Source organism: Megascapheus bottae, chromosome X (genome assembly GCF_031878675.1).
Source record: "Megascapheus bottae isolate mThoBot1 chromosome X, mThoBot2.hap1, whole genome shotgun sequence".
Lineage (NCBI taxonomy): Eukaryota > Metazoa > Chordata > Mammalia > Rodentia > Geomyidae > Megascapheus > Megascapheus bottae.
The window spans coordinates 37,477,895-37,499,708 of NC_143547.1; the positions used below are offsets into that span (position 1 = coordinate 37,477,895).

Genomic DNA, 21,814 nt, shown 5'->3' on the forward strand with positions numbered 1-21,814 from the left:
AGGGGGACTGGGTAAGGGTGCCAGCTATGATGGAAGCAAGCCTTAGGTTGTCTGTCAGTTTGGACTATTGCAGGATGTGAGACCTTGGCACGGTTCCTAACTGGAAACTGATACTGTTGCCAAAATGATGTGTCTCTGGAAGAAGGAAATGAGCTAAGGTGTGTGCACACAGAGAATAATGTTGAACACCCATTAAATAATCAGCCACCTGCGATGTCAGGATGCCTCCTCTTAACGACAGCCGGCCTTGCCGTACATATAGACACACGTACACATACCTACACTTACATGCAGGCATACCTACACACATTCATATGCAACACATTCTGCCCAGATGTTGCGAGCTAGTCCTGGCAAGGCTGGTTTAACTTTTCATCCCTGATGAGATGCCAAGTCCTGAATGTGAGAAACTCACCTGCTTTTTAGCCAGTTCCGGTGGAAGGAAACAAGAGGATGCAGGCAGCAGAGCAGCACTGGCGCTTCCCTAAAAGGACTGACACAGAGAAGAATGTGTTTTCAGCCCAGAGGAACAGCACAGTCCCTGGATGGGAACATATCATGGGATTCTGTAGAGGAAAAAAAAATGTAGATTTTATCAGTCAGGCCTCCTGAACTAAAAAGACTCGTGTCTAAATTCCAAGTTGCCTTGGCAAGAACTCAATGATGCTCTGGTTCTCAGGAAGCAGGCATACAACTGCTCTTTCAGGTTTACCCTCAGGGCACCAGGCCACAAGGGACGGCCTTTGGAGATCTCAGCCAGGACATCAGTTCCAAGCTTCAGGGCTCCTACTGGGGCAAGTTGACTCTGCTTTCAGTCTCCTGTGGGCAGGAGGGCACCCTGACACCCTCGCCGGCTGCCTGCTCTCAGAGCTGCTCCAACAGTGCTAGAGTAAGTTCTCTTCCTGTTCCCCACTCACTCTGCTCCCCATACTGAGTGCCTGCCTGCCTCTTGCATGCTCCTGTTCACTGGTCAGGGATTTCAAGGCAGTGATCTCAGATCCCACAAGAAACAAACCACTATGGATTCACAAACCTCAATTCTAACGGTAATTTCCTTTCATGTGCACGTTTATTTGGTACTGGTGATGTTAAGAAAAAGTCCTGCGTGGAGAAGAACACTCAATCGTTAAGGAGCAGGAAGACATTTACTTACAGTTGGGTTATCATAGTCACAATACTTTACACAGACAATACAATGGTGACCCGCCAAGGTCCAAATCGACATCCCTTTCCCACACTTGTGTTCCGTGGCAGATTCTGGAAGCCAGACCTCAGTGTCACGTCCCGCCACTGCCAACTGACGGTGTTGTTCGTGGCTGGCAGTCAGTAAAATGGCACAGAAGCACATGGACATCGACAAGGCAGTCACACCACAGACACAGCGCATATCTTACTGGTACATGGTAGGGAGCAAAGATGGAAAGCCAGGCAGAGAAAGTGGCAGCATGGGATGAGGTGAGGACCACCAGTGTGCTGCCTCCCATGCCCCACAATGCCTCAGCACTGTCCTTACATGGCAGGCAGGAGAGCTGAGGGCCTTCCTGGGAGTGAATGAACTGTCATGCTGGCAGGATTCTGGTCAGCACAGGGTGAGGGAGTCTTATGAAGAAAGCTCAGTGGTGTCTAATAAGAGCTGCCCACAAAGCATGTCTGCCTCCCTTCAGTGTCTGTCCCATGAGGACCACCTTCTCACTTGTCTTTCAGCCACTGCTTGAGCAGCCTCTGGAACATCTTCTTGTTTTCCTGCTGTCTCTCCCGTTGGCACCTCTCTTCTGGTGGTGGTAGCTGCTGCTGCTGCTGCTGCTGCTGCTGCTGCTGTGTCTCCTCTGGCAGAGGGCCGGGATGGTTGGCGCCCATGCTAAGGGTCAAGCCACCGAAGCCCTGCACCAGTGACTCCCAGGAGGAAGAACTGGCGGTGGCATTTCTTTCTCCCGAGACCCCTGCACTCTGCGTATGGCTCTGGCAGTACCGACAATCACATCGGATCCGATTCTGGGCCCTGTCCTCTGCAGAGGGCCCGGTGTTCCTTTCCACTGCATAGGGGGCCATGTGGTCACGGTGCCTGCGTCTCACGTGGCCTGGGGACCCCTTCTTCTTCTGAGATAGTCCCAGCCTCTCCAAGCGCCTTTGCCGCAGCACACTCTTCTCCCTGTAATGCTGCTGATCCAGCCCCTCGGGCAGAGGGGGAGCGCTACTGGGGCCAGCACCAGCGTTCAGCTCACTGAAGCTCATCATTAGCTGTTGCGAGGAGCAAGGCTCTGAGAGCATCACCAGCTCCTTGGAGGTGGCAGTAATGGTCAGCCGCGGAGACCCGGAACTCAGTGGTGCATTCCATTTCTCCGGTGGATCCATGGGGGCTGGTCTGAGCTGGGAGCACTACTCGGTCCTGGTGTGGAAAGGGTGATGAACTGGGAGGATTTGCAGGAAGCCGGAGGAAGCTAGAGGGCTCGGGCTGCCCGTAGAGGCCACGCTGAAAGAAGGGGAGGAAGGAGAAGAAAAGAGTCCATGGTTATTCATTTTACTTTACATTCGTGTCCCTCCTTTCCTAGGTGTCACACCCACCTCCTAGGGTTTTTCTGAGGTTTCCATGAGGAATACACATCTCGATATTAGGATATCAATGACATGACACAAAATTTTTAGAAATAACACCACTTGTTTTAGAAATGTCTCTTTTTGGTAGACTGCTTTCCCACCATGCACGAAGCCCTGAGTTCAATTCCCCAGTACCTACCAAATAAACAGTACATGGTGGAAGTGGTTCTGTGGCTCAAGTAGTAGAGTGCTAGCTGTGAGTAAAAGAAGTCTAGGAACAGTTCCTGGGCTCCAAGTTTAAGCCCCAGTATAGGCCAAAATAGAAAGAAAGGAAGAAAAGTAAGGAAGAAAAGAAAGAAAGAAAGTAAATAAATAAATGAAGGAAGGAAGGAAGGAGAAAGGAAGGAAGGAAGGAAGGAAGGAAGGAAGGAAGGAAGGAAGGAAGGAAGGAAGGAAGGAAAGCTACCACTTATTTCATGTATGGAGCATGCAGATTTCCATATGGAAATCTAGTACTAGTATTAATTTCCCACTGACTCCTTATAGGTCATTCTGAAGGATGATTATGAGAAGAACAAGCAATATTTGTAGAACATGTACTCTTCTCTTAAATATTCATAAAGTTGCATTTGGTAAACAGTATGAAATTCTAAGTCTGTTACCAAGGTGATGAACCTTTGTGAACTGTTACCTTCAGGATCACTGGCTTTACACCTAACCGAAAGGGTACACATTGTCCAAGAAAGGAAACGTTCTTATTACCTGACTGATGAAATGGTAATATTTCTGTACAATATCCTAATAACTTTAAAAAATATTTGTTAAAAAACATTGTTCAAGCTCGTAGTTTAGCCTAGTAATAGAGTGCCTGCCTAGCATGCACAAAAACCTGGGTTCGATTCCTTGGTAGCACATATATAGAAAAAAAAAGCCAGAAGTACTGAGGCTCAAGTGGTAGAGCTCTAGCCTTGAGAAAGTCCAAGGATAGTGCTCAGGCCCTGAGCTCAAGCCCAGGACTAGCAAAAAAAATTTGTTCATGCTTAAGGCAATCACCTCACAATTCCTACTATGTGCAAATAAGAATTTCTTGTATTAAAAATAAGCAAAATTCAATACATCCTCAAGGGGCTGTGAGCTCACTAAAAACACTGGTTCTTTGAAATGATCAATATATTTGATAAACATGACCAAAGGCAGGTGCAAGTTGGAGAAATGTGTAAGAAAAAAAACACCTTACCACTTGCAAGAATGAATGAAAGAAGAAAATTTACCATCAATATAGAAAGTATGCTTTTCTATAATCAGGCCTACATAAATAAATTCAAAGCCTTGGTATGTTGGCTCCATTACTGGAAAATCATGGGCTATCAGGATTCACCCAAGATGAAACAGTGTGTGCTCAGTGTTATATCATTTGCAGAAGTTGAACACTTAATAATAAATATTTCTCCCAAAGTCTCCAGACCTCAAAAAATTACTATTCTAATTTCTGCTTCTGTGAGTTTTACTGCATTGAGTACCTACAAATTGGAAAAGGTATCAATCAGAACTTTAAAAAACTGGCTCACTTCACTTGATATAACTATTCAAGTTTATTCAAAAGTATAATGCAGATCAAGGGTATGAAATAACCCATCATATATATATATGTATATGTACATTTGGATATAAACATTATCTACTAACCCATCAAAGCACATTTAGTGTATATAGCCACCTGTTGACTGTTGTGAATAATGGTTCCATAAAATGAGAATAGGAGTATAAAAGAATGTCTGGGCCTGCCTGGAGAGTTTCACTGCTGAATTCTACCAGATTTGAAATGAAGAAATTATACCCTTTCTACACAATTTCTTCCAGAATACAGAGTAAAGGGAACATTTCCAAATGTGTTCATGAGTCTAGCACTGCACTGATACCAGGAAAACTACAGACAGATTTTTTGTCTTGGCATAGGAACAAAGTTCTTCAAGAACAGCATCAGTTCCAGGCCAGCAATGTATGAAAACAAACAAACCATGATGAAGTGGGTTTTCTGCCAGGAATGCCAAAGTGTTTCTCTCACAAGGTGCAAATCCTGTCAATGTACTTCACAGATGGTGAGGTCAGGAACAAGAATGAAGATAGCATTATATCAAGATATGCAAGAAACTGATACGATTTTAAATCCATTTATGACATTAAAAGACTAATACTCTACAAATAGAAGTCTACTTCCTGAACCAGTCAAAGAGCATGTTTAAAACAACCTACAACTGATGTCCTACTTAAATGTCCCAAACAGATTGGATTCTCCATTAGGCTGAGACCACGGCAAGGGCATATTCTCTTACTGTGACTACTCAACTTCATGTTGGACATCTTAGGTGGTACATCAAAGCCAGGAAAGTAAGTAATATATCAATGAGAAAGAAATCAAACTATTCTTTCTTACAGATTCTATGACTGTCCACATGAAACACTCATTGTGACTCCACTGATATTCTCAGAACTAATTGTTGAGTTTAGGAATGATAGAGGCAATAAGGTCAAGTCATATGCACAGGTTGGTGCTCTCTAGAACTTGGGAGGCTGAGTAAGAAGAATTCAGGTTTGAGGACAAGCACTAAACTACATTGTGAAATCCAAGCTAACCATAATAAGATCTTGTCTCTCTCTGGGCTGGGAGTTTGGCCTACTGGTAAAGTGCTTGCCTAACATGCATGAAGCCCTGGGTTTGATTCCTCAGTACCACCTCCATAAAAAAATGCCAGAAGTGGTGCTGTGGCTCGAGTGGTAGAGTTCAAGCCTTGAGAAAACCCAAGGACAAAGCTAAGGCCCTAAGCCCAAACCCAGGACTGGCAAAAAAAAAGAGATCTTGTCTCAAACCCAAGAAAGCGAACAAGGAAAATAACAACCCAAACAGTGTCAACACATGGGAAAAAGCCATATGAATACTAAAAATTGAAACCTAAAAACAACACCTTTTATGATAGCTACAAACACAAATGTATTGGGGATTGTATGCTTATGAAAGAAATGAGAAATGCACTATGGGAAAATTTTGAATTACCACTATTTGATTAATCAAACCAATCAAAACCCTCGAAAGAAATCCACTAACGGGGTGCCATGGCTCACACCTGTAATCCTAGCTACTCAGGAGGCTAAGATCTGAGGATCATGGTTCAAAGCCAGCCCTGTCACTGAAGTCCATGAGACTCGTATCTCCAATTAACCACCAGAAAATGGCATTGTTGCTCAAGGGGTAGGGCACTAGCCTTGAGCTGAAGAGCTCAGGGACAATGCCCAGGCCCACAGTTCAAGTCCCATGACTGCAAAAAAAAATAAGAAATCTGTTAATATAAATGAGCTAAATTTGCAATTAATGTGGAACACTTCAATATTTTAAATTCTGGTTCTGAGGCTTAAACATGGGGCCTGGGAGCTATCCCTGAGTTTTTGTGCTCAAGGCTAGTACTCTTACCAGTTGAGTCACACAGCTCTACTTCCAGCTTTTTGAGTAATTAGAGATAAGAGTCTTGCAGACTTTCTTGCCTAGGATGCCTTTGAACTACTGTCCTCAGATCTCAGTCTCCTGAATAGCTAGGATTATGGGTCTGAGCTAATGGCACTCAGCTAGAAATTCAAATTGCAGAAATAATTAATTTGAATAAAGCACATCATTCACTTGTTTTTGTTTGCTGATCCAGGGCTTACACTCAGCACCAGGGAGCTCTCTTTCATCTTTTTTGCTCAAAGGTAGTGTCTTTAGGGTGGGTAACTGAAGATAACGGCCTCATAGTTTTTACTGCCCCACATGGCTTCAAACCAAAATCCTCCTCAGATCTCAGCTTCCTGTAGTAGCTAAGATTACAGGCTTGAGCCATCAGTGCCCAGCACATCAATCACTTTTAAGACTTTCTATAAGGTTGCAGTAATAAAGAACATTGTCCTGCAAAGGAACAGACACGTTTCAAAGAAAGAAAATATATTCCATAAACACATCCATACAAATATAGACAAATGAGCACAAGGGAATTTGAGAGGATAATTTTCCAACAATAGGCCTTGGGTATCAATATAAAATATGAACCTTAATCTTAAAATTTATATGTATAATAACTAAAAATGGTCTACAAGTAACTAACAAATGTACAATAAAAGGACTTCAGAAGATCCAATACAGAGATACTCAGGAGGCTGACATCTGAGCATCTTGGTTCAAAGTCAGTCTGGGCAGAAAAGTCACCGTGTGACTTCATCTCCAATAAACTACTTTTTTAAGAAAGCTGGAAGAGGTAATGTGGCTCAAGTGGTAGAGTGTTAGCCTTGAACACAACAAGGCTCAGGGACAAGGCCCTGCTCATGAGTTCAAAACAAACAAATAAACAAACAAAGATTCAATATAAGAACATTTAAGTCCAGAGAAGAGTCAAGAGTAAATGTGAAGCCAAAATCAAGTGGAGGAAAGAAAAAAATGAATAAGGTGGATTTCATCAAAATTTGAAACTTTGGCTCAGAAAATGCAGTGAGTTAGGATACTAAGAATGAAGTGGTAGGGTCCGGAAGTTTGGTCTAGTGGTACAGTGCTTGCCTAGCATGCACGAAGACCCGGGTTCAATTCCTTGGTACCACATACATAGAAAAAAGCTGGAAGTGGTGCTGAGGCTCAAGTGGTATAGCCCTAGCCTTGAGAAAGTCCAAGGACAGTGCTCAGGCCCTGAGCTCAAGCCCAGGTCTGGCACAAAAAAAAAAAGAATGGAGTGGTAGAGTGCTTGCCTAGAACGCACGAAGCCCTGGGTTCCATTCCTCAGCACCACATACATAGGAAAAGCTGGAAGTGTTGCTGTGACTCAAGTGGTAGAGTGCTAGCCTTGAGAAAGCCCAAGGACAGTGCTCATGCCCTGAGTTCAAGCCCCAGGATTGGCAAAAAAAAGTGCTAGGAAACCACAGATGTGACAAAGACCTTACATCCATAATGTAGAAAGTACTTGAACACCTTAATAGGGCTAAATACTAGTGGCTCGTGCCAGTAATCCTAGCTACTTAGTAGGATGAGATCTGAGGATCACAATTCAATACCAGTGAAGATAGAAAAGTTCATTTAACTTTTAGCTCCACGTAAATAGTCAAAAACCAGAAGTGGAAGTATGGCTCAAGAGTTAGAGTACCAACTTTGTGTGAAAAAGCTAAGCAAAAGTGCCATGCCCTAAGTTCAAGCTCCAGTACACACACACACACACACACACACACACACACACACACACACACACACACACACCATAAAGATAGAAAATGGAGTTATGGATGTGAGCGTATGAAACAATGTTCTACATCATAAAGAATTACTGACATGAACATTGAAAGTGTGATGCTACATCCTATCATACCTACTTGAATGAATGACATGAAAAGTACTAGAGGGCTGGAAGCGGGTCCAAGTGGTAGAATGCTTGCCTAGCTTACATGAATCCCTGGGTTGGATTCCTCAGTACCACATACACAGAAAAAGCCGGAAAAGGTACTGTAGCTCAAATGGAAGAGCACTAGCTTTGAGAAAGCTCAAGGACAGTGTCCAAACCCTGAGTTCAAGCACCAGGACTGGCATAAAAGAAAAGGAAAGTACTGGAAATACCAAGGACCAATGAACATGCCAGGTAACTGCAATTTTCATACTTTGCTGGCGAGAACAAAAATAGCACAATCTATAGCCAAGTATTAGTGGTTCATGCTAGCTACTCAGAAGGATGATATCTGAGGATCATGACTCAGAGCCAGCCTATGCAGGAAAGTCTATGTTGAACAGCAGAAAGTCATGGGTTGAGGTATGGTTCTGTGGTAAAGCACCAGCACTGAGTATGAAAAAGCTAAGTGTCCAGGTTCTAAGTTCAAGCCCCACACCCAGGACACACAATATAGCATAGTCTTACTGGATGTTGATTGAACAACCACACATGGTTGATGCTTTATTAAGAACATCTCTTCAGCTGGGGCCAGTGGCTCATGCCTGTAATCCTAGCTATTCAGGAGACTGAGATCTGAGGATCATGGCTCAAAGTCAGTCCAGAAACTAAAGTCTGTGAGACTCTTTTCTACAATTAACCACCAGAAAACTGGAAGTGGTCCTGTGGATCAAATGGTAGGGCCCTAGCCTTGAGCTGAAGAGCTCAGGGACAATGCCCAGGCCCAGAGTTCAAGTCCCATGACTAAACAAACAAAAAAATCTTTCCATTATCTTTCAATAAAAAAAACCTTGAAAGAATTTTATAAAAAAAAAAGCACGGGATGTTAAATCGATACATTAGAGCAGATAAACAAATCTTGGAAAGGTTTTATAAAAAGCACCGGATATCAAAATGATACTTTAGAGCAGCAATCCTAGCTGTATCCTTTCAGAAAACCTGGAAACCAAGAATTTGCTAGCTAGTTTAGAGCACACTGGGGACTCAGAAATATTTATTAATTAAATATTTGGCCAGGAAACAGAACAAATGCTAAAATCTCCCAAATCGTGTCGTTTAACCATGCACACAAACATACATCACAGAATGACAGTCTCTTCACATTTTAGTCATTGGAAGCTGTTTCCAACAAGCTTGTCCAATTACATTCTGGCACCAACAACATGTCCCATAAATACTTATGAGAGAAACATCTGGAACATGATCTTAACCCAATTATCTCCCAACATGTAAGAGGGCTCAACCTCTCAGCATCCTACTTCTTCATTTATAAAGCCAATTCTCACAGAAAGAAAATAATTCTCACCAGGACCTTTTCACGAAGAAATACTGAGGTTTTAGAAACATTTACTTCACACTGACCTGGCTTTTAGTCAATCTTTCCTGTCTGTTCCTTGTAGGAGTGAAGTTTTCCAGAAGGCTCTATGTACTCTGCATCAAGATCCAATATAGAATTCTGTATCTCCCATGGGCATGATACAGTTTGTCTGTCCTATCTCCGTGGGCACCACAAGGGTCTGGAACCACATGAGAGGTTACTCGGGATCCTGTCCAGAGGGGTTAAGGGTAATGAGGCCTCAAGAAGCTCTCTGTTTGGGGACAGGGGAAGAGCTGAGGCAATAAACGTGACTTCCATTCCTTCATCATTTTACTGACCCCAGTCCTTCAAGAATCTCTAGGCCCAGAGGGCTAAAGACCTTGTGTTAAATTTTTGCTTAGAACACTTAGGCCTCGAGTGTCCTTCCACCCCATTTCAAGGCAGCTTCTGAAGACAGGGGGAAGACCACTACACGTGTGGGAACCCACAGAGCTTATTGGTCAGAGCTGAAGTTGGGATGTGCTCTCCCTGGGTCTATTGTGGGCAGTTTCATGTGTTAGACTGTGCAGGCTAGGGTGCCTTGATGGTGCAGCGCTAGTGCAGATGCTGCTGTGAAGGTATCTGTGGGAATGAGGACTTATTCCAACCATCAGACTTGAAGGAAAGCACGTGAGTGGGCTTCTTCCAGTCAGCTGGTGGCCTCAAGAGCAGAGACTGAAGCTTCTCAGGGGAGAGCAGTTTCAGCCTCAAGACTGCAACACAGAATCTCTGCTCGAGTTTCAGCATGCTGGCCCTCTTCCAGATCTCACACTCAAAAATGCACTGACCACTCTCAGTGGTGTGACCTGCTCTCTGGCTTTTGGATCTGCCATCACTCACATCCCCGTGGAGAAAATGCTTTGAAATAAATAAGTCTATACATGGATCAATGTAGCTACGCATAGATACCTGGATCTGTGAAAATCCTACTGCTTTGTTTAATCTGGAGAGCCTTGATTAATATACCCACAAACATGATATCCTATCTCAGTCCCAAAACATTGAGTGAGCTGTGCTACTATCAAGTGCCAGCTGATAAGGATGAAAGGATTATGATGACAGGAAACAGTTTTCATTTATGCAGTGCCTCCCACATAGCCTGAAATATGAAGGCATTGTTTTCACCCATTCCTTTGTCTCACGTGGGTCTCCCAACCAACCTCTATAACAGAGCCACTTCCTTTCACAAATGCGGCAGTAGAATGTTGCAAAAAGAGATTGCCTTCAGTGGAAGGGTCCAAGCTTGAAGCTGGTGGGTCTGAAATCTAGAGGAGGTAGATGACTTGGATTAGAGACAGTAGGGGTGCAGAGTGTCTTTGTCTTGGGGAACTTCTAGTGCTGTGAAGGAGAAACAAAACATCACATCCTCAGTGACTGGTCCCCAAAAAATAATACCGATAAACTATAGGAAAGAGCTGGAGCTGAACTGTAAAGATCCATCCAATCTAAGGTGAAATTTAATAACGGTCCCTAGACAGGACCTCTGCAATGAGACAGCCTGCATTCTGGTGGAGGACCATCCAGGAAAACCTAAAGAGGTGCAGGGAGAGAAAGGCTCTGGGGCTTACCAGAAAAGTCTCACGAGATTTGAATGTCCTTCCCTCCAAGGTAGAAGTGTGAGGGTAAAGCCCTCTCTCCAAAGTATACATGGCATGATCGGTAGATGTAATGATAGGAAAAGTGCTAGGCCCCTTTCTTTGTACTATCTCTGCAGTACCATAACATGGTCCTGAGTATAGCCCTCTCATTTAAGTATCATGATTCATTAACATCAAACTGAGGGGGAGGCTGTTTCCTCCTCGGGATGATACAATAGCACATGGAAGAACCGGGGAACAAGTGTATTTGTATGAAAATAAAGTCCAAACATTCACAATGCTCATCATATAAGGAATTGTGTTCTTGCTTATTAGTAAAGAGAAACTGCTTCAATCAGGCTTAGTCAGAAAAGCTACTTATTATTACACAAAACAATCAGGAGGACAAGTGAGCCTTGGTCAAGTACAATCTGTGAGCTATCAAGGACCAGGAATCCTTTTCGTTTCTACTGTGTCCAGGAATGATATATACATATAGGAATGTCCAGGGGGGGGTGCTTTCTATTCTTATATCTTTCTACTGAGCAAGTATCTCAGAAAGCCCTGGGCAGACATTCTGTTTATTTCACCTTGGCCAGTGCTGGGTCATTTCCCCCATTAGACAGTCGGCTGTGAGGCAGTGGATTAGGTGAATATAGTCATCTTCAAGGCAAGATTTTGGAATAGCGTGGCTCACTCCTTGCAAGACTTTCACCTCTTTATCAAACCTCAGAACTCAGCTTAAGATATCATTCCTTCTACAAGGTCTTCTCTGGTCGCTTCCTCAATCCCTCAACAGGTTACCTGCCTAGGAGCTCCTACAAAACACTATTCTTGCCTTTCTCCCATCCCTAACCCTTCCCAGATGGCAAATGATGGTAATCTGCATTTCTTATTCATGAACCTGGGAGCCAACAGAGGCCAGCAAATTTCTCTAGTTCACTCATCATCACACAGATTCCACTCCGTGGTTGTTAAAAAACATCTATCAATTGAAACAAAGTAGAATTTAGGTCCTTTACAAACATGTCAACCCTCTAGAATCCATGTTACAAAGCAGGAAATTCCCGCATTGAGAAAAACCTTGAGAAAGATTAAGCAATGACACTAATTACACATGACCATGAAGGAACAGAATTCCAACCAGGGTCTGCCTGACTCCAGATGCCCATGACTCTGGTGGTGGGTCACTGCCTCCCTGAGTTCTCAGTGTCCTTAGAAGCTGAGCTAGGATGCTTCCTTTCTGCTCTCAGAGCAGAAATCAGAGAGTTAAGTCTTGGAAGCTAGATTCATGTATTAACAGCTGGTATAAAATTCAAATAATGATAGAGCAAATATTTACCATCCATTACCCATGCCAGGCTATGTTCTCAATGCCTGGAATCCTGTTGCTATTAGCTCCTGATCTAGTTGGGGCAAGGAGAAAGAAAGAAAATCTAATCATGTAAATGCATACTATGTCCAGAACACTAAAGAATTGCACTGATTTTGATGTACAAAGTAATGACACACACATTTTCTATCTTTCCATGATTATATGAAATATGATTAGGAAGAGAAATTATTTTTTCAATCTAAAAGAGTAGAATTCATTGATCAATGTCAGTTAACTATTAGGACGATGTTTTTTCTAGAAATGGCAAAATTCTACAGGTAAATAAATGACAGACATCTAGGCAAGTGGGATGCTGAACTTTCTAGGATTATATTGTTCAATGATAGGGCAAGGAATTCATGCTTTCCCAATTCATGAATGCCCAGATGTGCAAGTGTGTCTCACAACTGGCACTCAGGTGCTCTTTTTTTTCATCTAAATGGATAGCTTCTTTTTATTGCCAGTTCTGGCCTTGGGCTCAGGGCCTGAGCACTGTCCTTGGACTTTCTCAAGGCTAGCACTCTACCACTTGGGCCTCAGCACCACTCCGGCTTTTTTTCTATGTATGCAGTACAGAAGAATCAAACCTGGGTCTTCATGTATGCTAGGCAAGCACTCTACCACTAGGCCAAACTCCCGGCCCCTAAATGGATACCTTCTGTCTCACTCGATCTGGAATGGAAGGGATGCTCTTCTTAGCACAATAAAAGAACATTTAAGTCATTAAACTTTCAGAGATGTAGGTCCACTTTTGAGTAGGAAGGAAGAAAACATGGTCCTCAGGGATGTGAAGTCAGGTGGGCCAGGAAGACACAGATGCAGAAAATCAGTGTCAGTGAAAGAAAGGGCCAGTGGGAGGCAGGGAGAAGAGGAGAAGTCAAGCAGCAAGAGGAACACAAAGAGTCTCCTCTCACCAGAGGAGAGTCCACCTGGTCACCAAGGTCACTGGTTCTCATCATGGATCTTACTGATGGCCACCACAATGACATCTACACCTTTCAACTCCAAAACAAGATAGCCTGAGGGGCGGGGTCTATTCATCCAACATGTCTTACTAAGGGCACACTTGTGCAGAGGTCTGGTCACTAAGATATGCAATATAACCCTCTCCTGAGGACAGAGCTCAGTCTGAGGAACAAAAGGCTCTCCAACATACACAGTAAGTGGAGGAGTTGGGGTCCACATTGATACTAGACACATGGGAACAGATTGGGGATAAAGGAATCAACCCTTCTCACTCTAAGTGAGCAAAATTCCAGCAGAGGAACCGCCACATCAGTTCGCTCACAATAGACTATTTTCAGCTGAGAACCCCCACGCTCACACACCATGAAGGGTAATATGTGGCTACTGCACAGATACCACCTGGTGGTGGACCCTGGATATTCTGCAAATAAAAGACCCAAACGTTCTCTGATGAACAGAAAGTTTAGCTGAGATACTTTCTACCGGCCCTCCAAGAACTCCCAGTCTTTGAGGCAGGGGCCAAAGTAATATAACGAGTGAGATAATGATATCAGGATCTAGGGGATGACTGAACTCAGAGGGGGTCTACAGTCCAGGTGTTCAGGGAGGGGTTCTCCTTAGGCATGGTGGGAAATATTTTACAGGCTGCATAACTGTTTTTTTTGCCACTCTTGGGGCTTGAACTCAGGTCCTGGGCACTGTCTTTGAGCTTTCTCAAGGCTAGTGCTCTAGCACTTAAGCCACAACATCACTTCAGGCTTTTTCTGTGTATATGGTACCAAAGCTTTGTGCATACTAGGCAAGCACTCTACCACTAGGCCCACTCCTGATCCCTAGGCTGTGTACCTCTTTTTTTTTTTTGGTTGGTTGTGGGACTTGAACTATGGACCTGGGCATTGTCCCTGACCTGTTCAGCTTAAGCCTAATGCCCTAACCCCTTGAGCCACAGTGCCTCTTCTGGTTTTCTGGCGCTTAATTGGAGTAAGAGTCTCACGGACTTTAGTGATGGGCTGGCTTTGAACCATGATCTCAGCCTGCTGAGTAGCTAGGAATACAGGTGTAAGCCACTGTGCCCGGCTTAGGCTGTGTAACTCTTATAGGACATACTTAGGGCTCAGACTACTCTGGGTTTCATATGATTTCCAGAGTTTGGACTATTTGCATGTATACATATATATATATGTATATGTATCTGCATATAAGATCTCTTGGAGCTGGCGCAGTGGCTCATACCTGTAATCCTAGATACTCAGGAGGCTGAGATGTGAGGATCACGGTTCAAAGCCAGCCCAGGCACTAAAGACCCTGAGACTCTTATCTCCAATTAATCACTAGAAAATGGGAAGTGGGGCTCCCGAGGTAGAACAGTAGCGTTGAGCTGAAGAGCTCAGGGACAGTGCCCAGGCCCAGAGTTCAAGCCCTATGACCAACAAAAACAAAATTCAGGTTTGGGAGGAATTTGGATTTTAGAGTTTCCGATCAGGGATGCTGAGTTGGTATTATGACCCCTATGTGCAGGTGAGAAAACTGAGGATTAGAGAGGTTTCATCACACAATGAAGACCACAGAGCTAGTTTTTGGCTTTGACCACATCTCACCCAGGTCTTTAAAATGCAAAAGTCTCCATACTATTCAGTATATCAGACTTCTCTCACCTGTTTTAATGGGATTCATCATTGTATGCTTACCTGTGATGCTCCTTGCCTTTCAAGTCTGATTATCTGCTAAATATTGTGCTTGCTGAACATAAACATTCCTCACAATACATGATTGGTTTCCCAGTCCAGACCTGAAGCAATGATCCTTGAGTATATACCCCCCCCACACATGCTGTATACAGAAACAAAATGGACCACTTAGGTTATTTTTAACCCAGCTATTACACATAGCTCTGAGTATAATTTTCAATATAACCAGTGACAACATGAAAAGAAAAAGAAAGCATTCCTCGCCTATCAAAAAAAAAAAGGTTCACAAACCATTTTGTTATATGCTAGGATGGTCCAGGTATAGCGACACTGATCCTCTTTGATGTTTAAAATATGAAAATCGGTTTTTTATCTGGTACTAAAAGCGTCAGACAAACAAGGCCATTCTATTTGTTGTTTCAGAGCACAACTAACAAATAGTCCTAACATACAAACCATTTGCTCAGTAGGGGGAGTGTATATCAATCTGGATAAACTCTACAGGGATTTCTATAGAAATTTGTGACCAGTCCTAATACAAATTTCTGACCTGAATAGGTCTAGTGCCCTGGATCAGGTGGACAATCAGTAATGCCTCTTTCTCTGAGAATCATAGACTGCAGCTTACCATTTGCCTTCATTATTTGACTAAAATGCTCTAAATATTTGCACACTACCATCTCAGCGCCTACTAAAAAAATAGTCACATTGTAACCATCTGCCTCTCACAGGTCCCAGAAAGAGTTTTTCTCTTTCCATTTGGAAATGTCTTCTTCCTTGAAAACAGTTCAGTGATTTTTGTCTCCTAAAGAAACAGGTTTTTTGTGAACCTGTTGAATACGAATTTGAACTCAGTGGTATCCCAGGTGCTTACAGATGCCCACAGGAACTCCAGTCCCACTTTTCTGCTTAAAATCAGCATTCCCTAGCCAGAGAAAGAGAAATACGCCACACGCAGACTGTCCAACCGCCATACTGAGTTGGGGCATCTGAGGAAAATGTGGGTTATCTCAGAAAGCGTCTTTCTGGTTGGCCACAGCACAATTCCAGTCCCAGGACCCCAACCCACGGCTTCCCTTGTTTTAGGAGATTTTCCGGAATCTTTCACCACTTCTCTCAATTGAATAATTGTAGGGACATTAACACTCATGCTACCACGGTGTCTACTCATCTATATAACTGTCTTTGCCTGTCTCCCTCCGTGTCTGTCTCCCACCCTTAGTCGCTAGGTCTCTCCCTCCATATCTTGGCTGTTCCCATGCTCTCTCATTCTCTCTCACCTCCTTCAGGTCCTTTTCTGGGTCTTTCTCTGAGTCCCTCTTCCACCCCCTTCTCGTTCTCAGTGTCTCTCGGGCTGTCTCACGCGCGTTCCTGCTCCGGAGCTCGTCGGGACGTCCAGTCCCCTGCGTGCCGCCTCTCCCGCTCAAGTCCCGAAAGCAGCGCTGCGCTGGGAAGCCAGGGGTTAAGAGCACCGAGACGAGCCGCGCTCCCGAGGCTAGAGAGGCTGCACGGGGAAGGGCGGGGCCTGCGCGCCCAGCCAGAGGCATCGCTGGGCGGGGCCTCCGCACAGATCTGGCCCTTGATTCGCTGCCGCTGCTCAGGTGTGGGAACCAGCGAGGTGGTTGCAGCCCATTTCCACGCCTTGGCCAGAGGGCAGGGGTCAGCTCCCCAGAGAGCTGGCGCGCAGCCCTCCGTGCCTGTGGCGGCCTGACGCGACCTCTCCTGGAGGGGCTCTGGAAGCGGCTCTGTGAAGACGTGGTGACGTCAGCGGCGGACCCCGGGAGCCGGCGGCGGCGCGGGGACCCCCCAGAGGCCGCCTGCTCCGGGACGGGCCGGTTAGTTCTGGTTTAGAGCGCTCCGAGGCAGCCGAGCTTACCTGGGAGCGGACTGACTTTCCGGGTTTTCTTTGGGCCGCGGCGGAAGCGCCGGGCCCCGAAGTTGCGCGCGCTGGCGCGGCAGCCCCGGCGGGCGGCGGAGCGCTCCACGCGTGGAGACCCGAGTCGTGCGGCGCGGCCCCAGCCTCCCCGTTTTATAGGGAGGAGACACGCCTGCCCGCCTGCCACGGGTGGGCAGGTTTACAGAGGGGGGCTGTTGTGTAATCAGAAGTCTCGGCACGCTGAGCAGGGAATGTTCATCTCTGTTCCTGGACATAGTTGATAAGAAACTTCGCCTCAACGTGGCCCGTCCTTGAGATGGATAAAGCATAAGGAGTCGGAGGACCAGTTCTTCTCGAGTGTTCTGGGAGCTTTACCAAGGGTGGGCAGATAGCAAGCCGTGAAGGAGACTCCTATAGGGGAGGGTGGTTCTGGTGGTCAGACCTGCCCTGAGCACAAAAGCATTACTGTGAGTTCTTTACCACGTGTCCTAACAGGGACACAAGTGAAATGATCATTCCCAGCACGGTGAAGAAAAGCAGGGCATTTTTCATTCTTGACTAAGCTGGTACATAGATATAGAGAGGCTTCTTGTTTTTATGCTGGACGTGACCTTGTCTCATAAGCTTGGTGGGTACTCTACCAGTGAGATGCATTTTGAACCCCTAAAAAGTTAACTGACAGCTTGAGACATGGCCCAGTGGTAGAGGACTTGATTGGCAGATGAGGGAGAGCCTCAGTTTAATTTCCAACAACACCATACAAAATTTTTAAAAGAAATGTGTTCTCTCTACAGACTGATGCACCAGACAGCCCTCCAATCCTCTTGTACCCACCATGATTCCATACAGAAGAGAACAGGGTCCCCAAGCTCTATTATTCCCCCTGTAGAAAGAAAGGTGCTATATAAGGGATTTTAGAGGCTATTGGGGAGTGGGTAAAAGAGTGTATTTCTCAGAGAGACAGTCTGGTGGACTGTAGGACTCCACAGAAATCATAATCAACAGTGATTATGTTCAATTCATTTTTTAAGTCTGGGCTTTGTTATGTATATCAAGCAGGACTCATGCTCTTGCTCTTCTTGGCTCTACTTCCCAATATTTGTTGGTTTTCTTTATTTAGTTTACTTTTAGCAGTACTGTGTTGTGTGGTGAAAATATCCATAGTGTGCATATGCAAACCAGACAGGTATGAGTAGATATTCCCATTTTACCTAAGGTACCACCTCACCCTGATTGATAAAAAGAGAACTTTCAGGACGGGGAGTTTGGCTTTGTGGTAGAGTGCTTGCCAGCATGCACAAAGACCTGAGTTTGATTCCTTGGTACCACATCCATAGAAAAAGCCAGAAGCGGTGCTGTGGTTCAAGTGCTACAGATCCAGCCTTGAGAAAGCTGAAGGACAGTATTCAGGCCCTGAGTTCAAGCCTCAGAACTGGCAGAGAGCGGGGGAGGGGGGGATGGACTTTCTTTGAAACTAAATGAATGAAACCAGTTAGTTGTGTTTCCTAATTATTATTGTAATTGTTTTATAAGGTAGATTCATCTAAGTTACTGATAGGTTAGGTCAGCTCCCCAACAGCACTCAGATAAGTGATTTTTGTTCCATAATGGCCAGGGATCCATTTTCATTTCCCAATCTGAAGCCAGCAGCTCCATACTCCACAAACTTACCTTCTTCCAGTGCTGCCTCACTCACTGAGTGGTACTACTTGGTGTAGAGATGTTTGAAACCATCCTTGATGGCCTCTCTCTACCAGCCCCCCCAGCCCCAAGCCTAACCAATACCCTCCACCATTACTTTACACTTAACCCCTGTCAGCATAGTTAGCTTCAAAGTCCCATCACTCCCATCTCTGCTCCTTTACAACCAATGTCAACTGTTCTTCCTGCCAGCAGTCATAATGTCTTCACACTGTGGCTATTCTGTATGCCTGGAATTGCTCCACCTGCAGGTCAGAACATGTCATTCCCACTCAAATTCTGCAGGTGCTGCCTATTGCTGTTCAAATAATGTCCAATCTCCCAGATCAGGTTCACAAGGCAGTGCCTGCTCCAGCTTCCTTCTCTGTAGCAGAACCCTCCTAGGGTTGCACCCCAGACCCAATTTCTAGTCAGGCTAATCCTCTTCCTACCATGTGGCCCTTTTGTCCCACTTCTACAGCCTCACCCATTGTGTTTCCTTTGTTTTTTAGCATGTACTTTCTCCTTACTCCTGCCTGATTCCTACTAAAACTCCCAGCTTTCAAGCCTGGTAATACAATTTCCATTTTATGTGTGTCATGGATGCATGAAAAGGCATACCTAAAGGTTTTCATATTTTACTCTATAGCTCCTGATGGAAAATCATTACAAATTTCCCAAATGGACTGATTAACTAGAATTAGAAACTGAGTGGGTGAGGGTTTCTTAGGAAGGCTTACTTGCAAATAGACTCCATAAAGGCAACTATTAAAGGTGACAGACTACTTTGTTTGACTATAAAAATAATTTCATAGTACATATACTGCAAAACATCAGGTTATATACCTTACCTTACCCATATAAAATAAAAATAAGTATAAAATAATCATGGTACCTACACAAAATAATTAAGGGATATATGTTAAAGATTTTTTTTGCAGGTCATGGACCTTGAACTCTCTGGGCCTGGACTTTGTACCTGAGCTCCTTTTTTCTCAAGGCTACACTCTACCAATTGAGTCACAGCACCACTTCTGGCTGTTTCTATATATGTGGTACCAAGGAATCGAACCCAGGGCTTTGTGCATGCTAGGCAACCACTCTACCCCTCGGCTGTGCTCCCAGCCCCAAATCTGAGATTTCTGTTATGACAGTGTACTAAATGAGCTTCCTTTCTCTATTACTGGATTAATTTACTTACCTGTCTTCGTGGTCATCCAGTAGCCGAGAACAGCTGCTTCCCACTCAGGGAGGTCTTCCAAGGAATTCTACTGTAAGATTGTTATATAACCCTGTGTTTTCCTCAATAGGTACCACAGACCCTGAGGGAAATACACAAATTCTGACATTGTTAGGTTGTGATTAAATCCAGCTGGTTCAGCCTGATACAAAGCAAACTGTGAGGTTGAACCTCATTCACTATGGCCTATTTGAACTATTGCTTTCTGCACAATGCAACTACTCTGTCTGAAGAAACAGGCCATATTTACATGGGTCCTGGCACCTTGACAACCACACTGATGTGTCTCTCCCCTCCCATGTGACCTGCGAGAATGGCTCTTCCTGGAGCCTGGCTACTGAAGACCTGTTGTATGTTCACAAGTAATTTTCTGAGACAGAAAAGGATGGATCCAGTATTCATTCTATGGTTCTCTCTGATGCTAAAGCCTGACATAGGCTTCAGACAGAAGCAGCAGGCTCCACAACAAGTAGGGCTCAGTGGTAGGAAGGTGAGTTTCTACAAAGCTCACCTATCACCCAAAGAAGGAAATTTCTACAGCATGGGGTTGACAAGATCCTCTTCTTTGGTTGCTTTGCTGCACAGATATTAATAATTATCTAAGTTTGGGGACAGGTGAAAAATAAGCATGCGGTTGCTTGGCACCAAAGGGTCATAATATAGCAATTCTTGAATCTTTGTTGCATGGTATAGAATATGTTCTTTTAGTCCTCAGAATGTTTAGGGAATGAATGTGAGTATTTTATAAAGGAGATAATGTTCTGGGGGCAGTTTGGTGTTTCTTCTGTGTTATATACATATCCGATAGTTGATTTGTTCATTTGGTTTCTATGGTTCAGCCGACACAGTGTCATGAGCATTTTGTCCCGTAAGCACAGGTGGAATTTGGCTGCAGTCCTTTTGATTCCCCAGCCCTGAGGGACTTCAGCTTTCAGAAGATGTATCTGATGGCCAGTTACTGGTGATTTGAACCTGTTACCTTAGGTTTTCCAGAAGCAGATATGGGAAAGAACTGGGTTTGAGGCTAGTCCAGGTAAACCATTCCCAAGGCCACATCTCAACAGAAAATCTGGGTGTGGGGGTGTGCATCCGTTATCCCAGCTATAATGAGAAACTTAAATAGGAAAATTGCATTCCTGGCCTTCAGGAGAAAAAGTGAGACCCTATCTCAAAAATAACCAGAACGTGAAGAAACCCTCCAAGCTGGGACGAAGTCTTGGGTTTGATTCCTTGGTACCATATATACAGAAAAATCCAGAAGTGGTCCTGTGGCTCAAGTAATAGAATACTAGCCTTGAGAAAGCTCAAGTACAGTGCCTAAGCCCTGAGTTCAAGCCCTAGGACTGGCAAAAATATAAAAGAAACCCACCAAATTGGGAGGAGAAGAGGAATGGAAATATAATAGATGGGTTAATTTGCTCCAAGTGCACTGTGTCCTTGTATATAAATACTAAAATGACACTCATTACAAATATGTGCTTATTCAAAAATAAAATATTAACAGTAGAATAACAAGATCAAAAAGGGCTGGAGGTGTGGCAAGAACACCAAAATCAAAACTGAGTTCCAACCCCGGTTCCATGGACCTCTGTCCTCCAAAGATGTTTGTAATTGAGGGGAGATGCTGGATGGAATGCTAAGAAACCTCCTCACATAAAGGCCAAGTTGAGCTTTGGAAAGATGTTCCCAAGAAATAGATCTTCCTTTGATCCAAACAGGGCTTCATGAGGCAAGGCATGAAATATAGGGATGGAAACCTACAGTGCAGAAGTGCCTGAAAATATTGGACACATCCTGTCTGTCCCTAAGCAATTGATCCCTGTTTTTTTGTCAAAAAGAACTCCACAACTGGAGCCAATGTAGAACCAATGACTTTCTAAGCAATGGCAGAATCCTGGCCCTAGAGGAGGGTCTGAGGAGCCAAGGTCAAGGAAGCTGGGTTTGTTAAGAGTGGGTGTGTGAAAGTTCTCAAAGTCACTCCAGGAATGCTTCTCAGCATGTTGTCTACCATTGTCAGATCACATTTGGATGGGGTCACCAGAACCCAGTGTCTGACATTGGTGATTTGACAATATT

At 44.4% G+C, this 21,814-nt stretch overlaps 1 protein-coding gene across 2 annotated transcripts; it reads right to left on the bottom strand.

The window, feature by feature from the left end:
* Positions 1-1,050: 1,050 nt before the first annotated feature.
* LOC150040868 (protein FAM156A/FAM156B-like) lies at positions 1,051-16,373 on the bottom strand. Of its 2 annotated transcripts, none has more exons than XM_090325792.1 (2): positions 16,306-16,373; positions 1,051-2,470 (listed from the first exon to the last, which is right to left on the bottom strand). In XM_090325792.1, exon 2 carries the CDS (start codon positions 2,350-2,352, stop codon positions 1,690-1,692), a length of 663 nt encoding a protein of 220 aa, XP_090181918.1. In that variant the 5' UTR covers positions 2,353-2,470; positions 16,306-16,373; the 3' UTR covers positions 1,051-1,689. The 2 variants fall into 2 exon arrangements, with proteins under 2 accessions (XP_090181918.1, XP_090181917.1); XM_090325791.1 differs by having other exon boundaries at positions 16,223-16,364.
* Between the last annotated feature and the right edge of the window lie 5,441 nt (positions 16,374-21,814).

Excerpts from the sequence above, each read along its gene's own strand:
- LOC150040868 (XM_090325792.1), bottom strand. The coding sequence starts at position 2,352 with ATGGATCCACCGGAGAAATGGAATGCACCACTGAGTTCCGGGTCTCCG.